Consider the following 10,735-nt stretch of genomic DNA (forward strand, 5'->3'; position numbering starts at 1 on the left):
CAGAGCCTAATGTGGGGCTCAAACCCACGAACTGCAAGATCATGACCTGAGCTGAAGTCAGAGGTTCAACTGACTGAGCCACCCAGGTGCCCCAATTTAAGTTTTAATTAATTTTTTTTAAGTAATCTTTACACCCAGTGTGGGGCTTGAACTCCTGACCCTAAGATAAAGAGTCATGTGCTCTTCCAACTGAGCCAGGCAGGTACCCTAGAAACACAGAAATTTAATAACGATTTGTGACCTTACATTAATGCTAGAAATCAATTTTATTTAAAAATTTTTTAAATATTAGGCTGCCTGGGTGGCTCAGTCAGTGCCTTCGTCAGTTTGGGTCATGATCTCACATTTCGTGGATTTAAGCCCTGCATTGGGCTCTGCTGACAGCTCAGAGCCTGGAGCTTGCTTCAGATTCTGTGTCTCCCTTTCTCTCTGCCCCTCTCCTGCTTGCACTATGTCTGTCTGTCTGTCTGTCTGTCTGTCTCTCTCTCTCAAAAATAAATATGTAAAAAAATTTTTTTTAATTTTTAATGTTTATTATTTATTTTTGAGAGGGACACAGAGAGAGAGAGAGACAGACAGAGTACGAGTAGGGGAGAGGCAGAGAGAGAGGGAGACATAGAATCCGAAGCAGGCTCCAGGCTCTGAGCTGTTAGCCCAGAGCCTGACATGGGGCTTGAACTTACAGACCGTGAAATCATGACCCGAGCCAAAGTCGGATGCTTAACCAACTGAGCCACCCAGGCACCCCTACAAATCAATTTTAAAACAGTATCAACAAATGACCTGGGGGGTAATATTTTCCTTAAAAGTAGTCATGTAGTCATAGCAATTATTACAATTATAAATTAGGCCAGCACTAAAAAAAAAAAAAAGAAAGAAAGAAAGAAAGAAAGAAAGAAAGAAAGAAATTTAATTAGGCTAAAGGATAGCACATGAATGGGGCTTCATCCTGGCTCTGCTCATATGAAGGCAACAGTTCCTGACCACAATATTTCACAAATTTCATAATATTTCACAAAGAGATGTTCTCAGCAATTCACGGCTCACTGGCTCACTCTCGTTTACTCTTTCTCTCTTTTTCTGTCTCTCAAGGGGGCTCAGGCAAGTCTCTATTCTAAGGCTCTGAGCACAGTCAGCTACATGGTGCTGGGGGAGGCCAGTGAGTGTTGGTAGAAGGGAAAAGCACTAGCTTTTCTGGAGATCTAAAGAGGTATTTGTTTCTAAAGCAGAGGATGGGAATCCTTCCTGGTATCCAAGGCTGCCATGGAGTTCAAGATAACCATGGGGAAAGGAGACAAAGACACGTAAGCTAACACTGAAACAGGAACCCAAATATGATAAAAGGGTCTCCTCAACCAGGACAGATATATGAGCCTATCACTCAGGACCTCAGGACATGGCTCACAGCAGAGCTGTGATGCTGACTCATCTGGCCCCAGACTCAGTGGTGACTGATGACTTCTAAGGAGGAGAAACCATGCAGCTCACTTTGACAGCTGTAATAAAGCAGCAGTTGATAAAGATTAACTAGAGCAGGGACATGATTAAACAATGACAAAGGTGAGAGAAGCCAGCAGAGCCATAGGCTGTGACAGAAGTGTTTGTAAGCATCCTGGTGCTGGAATGATGACCTGAGCTGAAGTCCAATGCTTAGCCAACTGAACCACCCAGGTACCCCTCCTCAAGTCCTTTTTAAAAACAAAAAGGGATACAATTCAAGTGAAATTTTCACCTGATAAATAGAATACATTATTATTTAATAACATGAGATGACTTTTAAAGCAATTTAGGGGCGCCTGGGTAACTCGTTGGGTTAAATGTCAGACTTCGCCTCAGGTCACGATCTCACAGTTCATGAGTTTGAAGCCCACACTGGGCTCTGTGCTGACAGCTTGGGCCTTGCTTTGGATTCTCTTTTTCCCTCTCTCTCTGCCCTTCCCCCGCTTGTGAGTACTTTCTCTCAAAAATAAACATTTTAAAAAATAAAAAATAAAAGCAATTTAAAATGTTTTTTTGTGTGTGTGCATAAAAAGCATTTATTTGTCAACAAAGAATTCTTGCATTTGTAGAGGTGCCTGCATGGCTCAGTTGGTTGAGTGTCCAACCCCTGATTTCAGCTTAGGTCATGATCCCAGGGTCACGGGATCGAACTCGGTGTTGGACTCCACACCAAGTGTGGAGCCTGCTTTGGATTCTCTCTTTCTCTCTCTCCCTCTCTCTCTCTCTCCCCCGATTCCCGCTCCTCTCCCCTGCTCATGTACTCTAAAATTTAAAAAAAAGGGGGGGTTCCTGGGTGGCAGTTGAATGTCCGATTCTTGATTTTGGCTCAGGTCATGATTGCACATTTCATGAGTTTGAGCCCTGCGTTGGTTCCATGCCATCAGCAAGGAACCTGCTTGGGATTCTCTCTCTCCCTCTCCCTCTGCCTCTCCCTTGCTATCTTTCTAAAATAAGTAAACTTAAAAAAGAATTATTGCATTTGTACACCATACCTTATGTGCTTTAGGAAGAAGTGATCCAGATGGTTTTTTTCTGAGTACATATGCTTGATAGCCCTTCTGGAGATAAAAGGTTGGATTGGACTGTCCTGATCTGGGTAAGAGTAGAGAAAAGGCCTATTACAAAGATATATTTTCCTTCCCCAAATGCTACCAAGATGTCAAAAGAAGCACAAAATGAAAATAAATAAATTTCAGTGCTGGGAAATCAACAGAGGTGCTACCAGTAGCTCAAAACACTAGTTTTTGGATGATATAAAGCAGATGATAACACAGTGGCAGCTGGAAAATCTATAATCCACATAGGTAGAAGAGAGGATCTCACTCCCTGCCTGTAAATCATGAATTTTATCAGTAGTACCCCTAGAATAATGCCTAGATCTCAGTAAATGAAGGCTGGGAAAAGAGATTGTATGTGATCAGTCAGAAAATTAATTAAAGGATGCTGGAATAGGTGGGTAAGTGGCCCCTCATCTGCTGTTACAGATATAACCCCCAGATGCTTCACCAAGGCTAGCACCTAAGTATAGCTCTCCACAATGGGAATTCTGGTAAGAGAGAAGTGTCTGGACCAGGGTGAACATCTGGGCCAGGGAGATACAACAGCGCCCCAAGGAACGCATTCCCTGCAAGGAGAGCAAAAATTCTCACATGGACTAAAAATATCCTCCAGATATCAAAACTATTCAATTTACACCTTCATGCACAATATAGCAGCTTTTGAAGATTCCAAAAGCATGAAAGAGAGGCCTTAAATAATTAAAAGAATCAGTCTCTGAGGTAACAGGTAATAGGAAGTGAAAAAAAAATCTTTGAAGTTTCTCCCTAGGCCTTTAGCTTCTATCTGCAAAGGACAAAACTAGTCCAGATTGAATGCAGTAGCAGCTCCATTGTCTACATCTTTCTTCTACAAGCCAGACCCATCCTTCCCAGGAATCATATCTAAGAACACTGATTTTGGCACCATCTAAACCTGTGTGGGTGCCTTTTAACATGGAAAAATAGAGATCATTGCCAGTGGTCAAGAATGGGATCACCTCAAGCTATGTTGATTATTGGGACATGGGAAAATTTATTTGTGATGCTACAAAGAGTCAAGTTGCAATGAAACTTACAACATTTTTTTTAATGTCAAAAGTCTGATTGATGCATTTTTTGATGATGCAATCATATATGAAGTACCAGCCTTTCAAGATAGTAAATGACGTAAGTGAAATATAAAGAAAAAACAAAAAGCTTTTTATTGAAGATAGAGTTACCATATGACCCAGCAATTCCACTCCTAGGTATAGATCTAAGGGAACCAAAACCACATTTGTATAAAACCTTGTCCGTGAATGTTCATAGCAGCACTATTCACAACAGCCCCAAAATGGAAATAACCCAAATGTCCATTAATAGACAGATGTATAAACAAAATGTAACACAGCCATATAATGGACTGTTAGCCATAGAAGGAATAAAGTTCTGATACATGCTGCAACAAGAATGGGCTTTGAAAACATGACGCTAAGTGAAAAAAAGCCAGTTACAAAAGACCATGTATTGTATGATTCCACTTCTTTGAAATGTCCAGAGTATGTAAATCCATAGGGACAGAAAGTGGATTAGTGGCTGCTAAGGGATGGGAGGAGGGCAGAATTGGTAGGTAAGGATTTCTTTCTAGGTTGATGGAAATGTTCTGGAAATAGAGGTGCTGGTGACAAAACATTGTGAATATACTAAAACCCACTAAGTTGTATATTTAAAAATAGTTCAAATTTTAAATGTTATGTAAGATAAATTTTGTCTCAAAAAAATCCCAGTGACACTATACTTCAACAGAAAAATAAATTAAAAAATACATATTTCTGTTAAAATCTCACCAAATTAAAATCTTCTCCTCTGTGTACATATATACCATGGTTCCTAAAAAGAACCCCCCAAAATGCAGAAGCCCACCTTGGGAAGATCATCACCAACACTGTGCACATAGTAATGGCTAAGTTTAATCACTCTAAACATCAGGTTGCCATATAATCCAGAAACCACTGATGGTACCAATATGATAAGAATCATCAATAAGCCAATAGCCATAGCTATTGTTTAGGAGTTGGACAAGATATTTGGTGCTGAAAGAAATGTGTTGCTATAACCAAAGAGGTGGTATTTTTGATTTGCCAAATCTTAGTTAACAAAGATGGAATCTTCGTATTTAAGTATGCAGTTAGGGAAATTCACTCGGCTGGAGAAGACTTTGATTAGACAATCAGTCTCACGAAACCTAATTGACTACCCTCTGCACTAGTTCACTTGGAAACATACAAAGTCAGGGGTGTCTGGGTGGCTGTCAGTTAAGTGGCTGACTCTTGATATTAGCTCAGGTCATGATCACATGGTTTGTGAGCTTGAGCCCTGCATAAGGGCTCAATGCTGACAGCACAGAGCTTGCTTGGGATTCTCTCTCCCTCTCTCTCTGTCCCTCTTTCCCCCTCAAAATAAATAAATAAACTTAAAAAAAAGAAGAAGAAGAGGAAGCATATGAAGTCAGGAAATACAGTTTTGCAGCAGGGCAACATCAGATGAACTTCTACAGCAGGGACATCACTGTAATCCATGCAGCATTCTAGGATCTACTCTGTGACCCCTGTGTCCCTTTGGTGATGGCTCAGGTTCTAAGAAATGGGACCACATAGGTTCCACCCTGGCTTAGAAGCCTCATGTTCCACAGGAGCTATTGTCTCTAGTAACATTCTTCTGGACACAGCTCCCAGCTTCCTGGCAAGGGACATGAGCAGGTACAAGAACTTGCTACACTTAGGGAAGCCCAAAGTACCCCACCAGATACTTAGAGTTCATTTCCAGGACTTCTAATTTAGATTACAGTTTATCAATTACATATTATTTTTACCGGAAGTAATGTTGCCTAGAAACACAGCTGACATGCCACCTTTAAGGAGTTACTAGAGTAACAAAGCTAGAAAGTTAACTTAATTTGTCCATAGAGAAGGAGAAAAGGTTCTTTAAGCCTTTCTTCACATCTTGCTAGATAAGTCTCAGGCCCACAAGGTCATCCTACTGGGTGGTTTCAGCTGCATCTCCAAGCTTCAGAAACTTAGAAATATCTATAGGAATTTTCTTTTGAAAGCAAGAAATTAGAAAAAAGCATCAGTCCTGACAAGGGTGTTACTTATGTTTGCAGCTATGTAGGCAGCCATCTTGTCTCTTGTCCAGGGATGAATCTGAAACTATTCAAAATTCACTGCTCTTTGATATCATTCCATCTCCTTTGGTATTGAAACCACTGGTGGAGGGGCGCCTGGGTGGCGCAGTCGGTTAAGCGTCCGACTTCAGCCAGGTCACGATCTTGCGGTCCGTGAGTTCGAGCCCCGCGTCGGGCTCTGGGCTGATGGCTCAGAGCCTGGAGCCTGTTTCCGATTCTGTGTCTTCCTCTCTCTCTGCGCTTCCCCCGTTCATGCCCTGTCTCTCTCTGTCCCAAAAATAAATAAACGTTGAAAAAAAAAATTAAAAAAAAAAAAAAGAAACCACTGGTGGAGTAATGACTGTTCTGATTACGTGCAATACCACAGATCATACCAAATGGACTTTGACCTTCACTATCTACTCGGACAATCAGTTTAGTGTGTTCATTCAGATTCATGAAATTGAGCAATGATACAGGATAACAAGTAGTTTGGAAAATTTGAACTAATAAACATCCCTCCTGCACACTTTAGAGTTGTACAATTGAACTTTTTTTCATTAATTTTTTAAATGATTATTTTTGAGAAAGACACAGCATGAGCAGGGGAGGGGCAGAGAGAGAGGGCGACACAGACTCTGAAGCAGGCTCCAGGCTCTGAGCTGTCAGCACAGAGCCCAATGCAGGGCTCAAACCCACAAGCCATGAGATCATGACCTGAGCTGAAGTCAGACATTCAAATCGACTAAGCCACCCAGGTGCCCCTAAAGTAACTATTGATGTTGATGCTAACAGCATTTTAAATGTATTTGCTCTAGATAAGAGATCAAGAAAATTAAAGATTAAAAGACCACTGTCATGGTGTTCGGGCATGGAAAACATTGAGTATCCAGTACAAGAGGCTTAGAAGTACAAAGCTAGAGATTAGAAGCAGAGAGCCAAAATATCCCCTAAGGACATGCTCTGATCCTATATTTTCAACAGTAAGGCCATGGTGGAAGATGAGACACTTCAAAGCAGAATCAAAGATGAAGTCAAACAGAAGATGCCTGTTGTGGAACCATGAATGCAGAAATAGACCAAGCTGACCAAAACAACATAACACATTCCATAGAGTTATGAAGTCTGAAAGATCCTAATTTGTAGAGAGATCAGTGACAGTTTTTAAAAATCATATTTGAGCTATTACTAGACATTTTGAATACTTGAATACACACAGGGGAAGAGAATACAGGTTCATTCTATTCATATGAGAAATAAATGGAAAGTGCTATTCATTTTAGAGAACACAGTTTCTTTGTTTTTTTTTGTTTGTTTGTTTGTTTTTGAGAGAGAGAGAGGGTGGGAGAGGAAGAAAGAGAATCTTAAGCAGGCTCCATGCCCAGCATGGAAAAATGACATGGGGCTTGATCTCACAACAATGAGATCATGACCTGAGCCAAAATCAAGAGTTGGACACTTAACTAGCTGAGCCATCCAGGCACCCTGAACAAAGTTATTTTTAAATTGGCATCATTTGTTGGGGGGGGGGGGGTTGGAGCCCAGAGCACTTAGTATAAGACTGTCCCTCTGTAGTCCCAAACACTTCACTTTTCTTATATCCCATCACTTATATCACTACTGTCATGAACCCCCCAGGATTGGTCTCATCATGTTTTGTTTTTTTGTTTTTAAGTAAGCTCTATGCCCAATGTGGGGCTTTAACCCACCATTATGAGATCAACAGTCTCATGCTCTACTGACTGAGCTAGGCAGATGCCCCTTATGCTCTTTATCCTTGTTTAGGTCATCAACAAAAGTCCCAGATTCCCATATCACCACTTACCTACTATACTCTAATTCCCATAAGGCTCTGCACAGGCCCTGTTTTGTCTTCTTCTCCCACCCTCCCCTCCCCCAACTCTTGATATCTTTTCTCTGTGCCCCTGGAACTGTCTTTCAGCATAATCACAAACAGCTTCACTCTCTGAATGGACACTTCACCTTCTTGCTGTGACTAAAGCTTGAATGTTCCATGAGGCCCCTGTCTCCTTTGCAGGCTTATTACACAGTAGATTCCACCCCCCTCCCCCACATCACCTATCCTGTAGGCCTGGAGATGGAGTCTACGTCCCTCTTGATACTCATCGCCACTTGCAAACTTTTTGCCCTCCCTCCTGCCTAAACCCTTCAATCCAGCTTTGAATTTCATGTTATGAGACTACTGCACTCTACCCTTTCTTGTTGCAACCAACTGCTCTTAAATCACTCCCCCTCATTGCCTATTGATTCACTATTGCTCTTATTTACACTACTCCTATCTTCATTAATAATTTCAAAAGCTACTCAGATGTTCATTCTAACACTCAGGACTGTGTCAGTTCCTTGAATTCTTCTACTCCGGTGATATTTTCCTTTATACTACTTCAGTCACCTACTCTAGGGGACACACCTTACACACCAATTCAAGCACTGCATAATCCATCCTCGTTAAGCATTTCTATCTCTGACCATTATCTTTTCACTCACTCCTGCTGGTTGGTACCTTGATTCCAACAATCCTTCAATCCTGGGAACTACCATTCATTGATCATACTCTTTTAGCATCCTTCAGCTTCCTCTTCCCCCACATCCTTCCTTCACTCGTTTAAATTTGATGGTCAATTACATAACCACCCTTTTGAATGCATCTTTAATATACTTATTAAACCCCTCTCCAGATTATTTGCTTGGCTTCCCCCATTCTGTTTTTTTCCCCCTTAATGTTTATTTATTTTGAGAGGGAGCGTAAATGCACAGGGTGGGTGGGGAGAAGGAGGGGCAGAGAGAGAGGAGAGATAAAATCCCAAGCAAATTCCTGCTAAGCGTGAAATATGAAACCGGTGGGGCTGGTTCTCAGGAAGATCACTGACCTGAGCCAAAATCAAAAGTCAGTTGCATAACCAACTGAGCCACCCAGGCAACTGCCGCCCCCATACTCCACCCATTCTAGTTTAAGTCCAACTCTTTGCCTACACTCATATAGCTGAACCCAGCTGGAGAAAGAAACATGGTCAGTATCACATGCTGTGGGAGATGCAGGAGAGAAGTATCAAAGGAAAAGACTTCAAAAGGGAAGGGCTGGAGAAGGTATAAGGCCTTAGCATGTGTACACAGCTGAACACAGCTGGCTGTGCTGTGGCTTGTAAGGATTGCCTAGAGCCATTAACGTTGTCCAGGGTCAGGTCCTCCTTCACACCTGACCCTTCCTAGTGTTATAGAAACCAATTAACTTCAAATTCAACCTTGAAAAGCTAAACCATTAGATTGATGAACACACTTGCTTAGCTGACTTTATGCACATAGTCTTCCGCAATTATCCTAATAAAAAGAAGCTTCATTCTGGAGTCAGGGCCTCATTCCGACTCGAGTATGAGGATCTTCACTTAACTGCACTTTGCGGACTCATCTTTTGCGACTCCGGCCATACTCCCTGCAACAATATGCAATAACATATGCCTCTGGCACTTATCACTGGCATTTGTATTCCATGACTAGTGATTTATGTGAAAATAAAAATAGTGGTAAAGGAGATGGATCAGAGAGTTTTGTGGTATAGAATTAAAAGGTACGTCCCAATAGATACTGGAGGTTGAAGTAGGTGTAATAAAAAACAGCTTAGGTTCCCAGCCTAGAAGCCTTGTGTGGTAAACAGTGTTTAAGACCTTTCACCTACTATTATGCAATTTAATTATTAAAAGGAGCAAGTACTTATTGCAGATCAGGAAACTAATTCTCAGGGAGTTTATATAGCATTTAAATTCCCAGTCATTAAGTGGCAGATAGAATTTCCTGGAAGCCAGCACTGTTTCTATAGTTCTGCCTTTATCACAATACTACTTTTAGAATAAATTTTTTAAAAATTTGTTTATTATAAAACAGACCAGAGCCAGATTCATGGTGGAGAACAGTATTGTCAGGAGCGTCATCCAGTTCCATTCCCTCACTTCAAAAAGAACTAAAGCCCAAAGTAGTGCTGTGATTTGCTAAGTGGAAGATCTAGGATTAGAATTCAGGCCCACCAGCTGGTGCCATTAACTCAACCTTCGAGAATATTGCCAATTACAACGGAATTGCACCTGCTTCTCAGAAAAAAAAAAAAAAAAGATCTAACGGTCACATAACAGAAGTTGAGAGAAAACCTCTTTATATTATCCCACAAAGCTTCCAACCTTAATTGCCTCAGTGAATCTTCCAGGTACAGGATTGCATCCTTCAACAAAGATTCCTTCTCATAGCTGGACTCATGAATGTTGTGGTGCTTCCATTATTGTCCTCGAATTGGAAATACCCAGGATGAAATGCAGGGGACCACTGACGGCAGCCCCCACCTACAGAGCGAGTCAGTGCAGGAAAAGAAGCGGGGACGGGGGGGAAATTGCGAACCCACCGTGGGCCAAAGAAAGAAAAGCACACTGTACAGATTTGTTTCCGTTGGAGGAGAAGGCCGGCGTCGATACCTGTATTGAGCAACGGTCAGGTGGGCCTCTGGCTCGGCCCCAAAGCCAGGCAAGTGCTGGTTTAGATAGGCCTCCAGGGACCCGGTGTCGAACTTGTGCTGGGGCAGCACTTCGGTGGTCTCGGGCTCGAGGGAGTCACCGCCCTCCATGACTGCCTCTGCCGGCCGCCTAGATGCAGAATCCACAGGCCTTCGGCTATGAGACCTCTGGCCTGAGGAATGCTACTCCACGGCTTGGGGGCGAGGTCCCAACGCGAAGGGGCGGGAGTGGCCCCGACGCGACGGGGCGGAGGTGGCCCCGCCTCTCCTGCCAATCACACACATCCCTGGGCACCGCGGTTGAACAACATTGGTCCCTGAATCTGGTCATTCAGGCTCTAGTCGGGTTGTGGGAGATGACCTCCATGTGCTCGCATTTAACAATTTCAGTCAGCCTCGCAGTTGGAGGCCGCTATTCTGAAGAAGGCAAAGCCACGTTAATCGCTCCTAATATGAAGAGGCCTCTTCTACCTCCAAATTTCACGAACCGACAGGCGGAAAAGACCTACTGGGTCCGGTTCAGAAATGGGCCCGTCGAGA

The 10,735-nt window shown here is 42.5% G+C and overlaps 1 protein-coding gene across 3 annotated transcripts in view; it reads right to left on the reverse strand.

Annotated features, from left to right (window-relative positions):
* The window catches only part of ACAD11 (acyl-CoA dehydrogenase family member 11), a 91,182-nt gene extending 80,490 nt beyond the window's left edge, over positions 1–10,692 (reverse strand). The window contains exons 1-2 of one of the 3 annotated variants that reach the window (XM_047876341.1): positions 10,158–10,692; positions 2,493–2,592 (exon numbers count right to left, since the gene is read on the reverse strand). In XM_047876341.1, the coding sequence (XP_047732297.1) occupies positions 2,493–2,592; positions 10,158–10,306 (249 nt within the window). In that variant the 5' untranslated portion in view covers positions 10,307–10,692. Of the gene's footprint in view, positions 1–2,492; positions 2,593–5,388; positions 5,849–9,869; positions 10,136–10,157 lie in introns of those variants that run through there. The other 2 variants (XM_047876342.1, XM_047876343.1) reach the window with 2 other exon arrangements.
* Between the last annotated feature and the right edge of the window lie 43 nt (positions 10,693–10,735).

The sequence above is a fragment of the Prionailurus viverrinus genome, chromosome C2 (genome assembly GCF_022837055.1).
Source record: "Prionailurus viverrinus isolate Anna chromosome C2, UM_Priviv_1.0, whole genome shotgun sequence".
Lineage (NCBI taxonomy): Eukaryota > Metazoa > Chordata > Mammalia > Carnivora > Felidae > Prionailurus > Prionailurus viverrinus.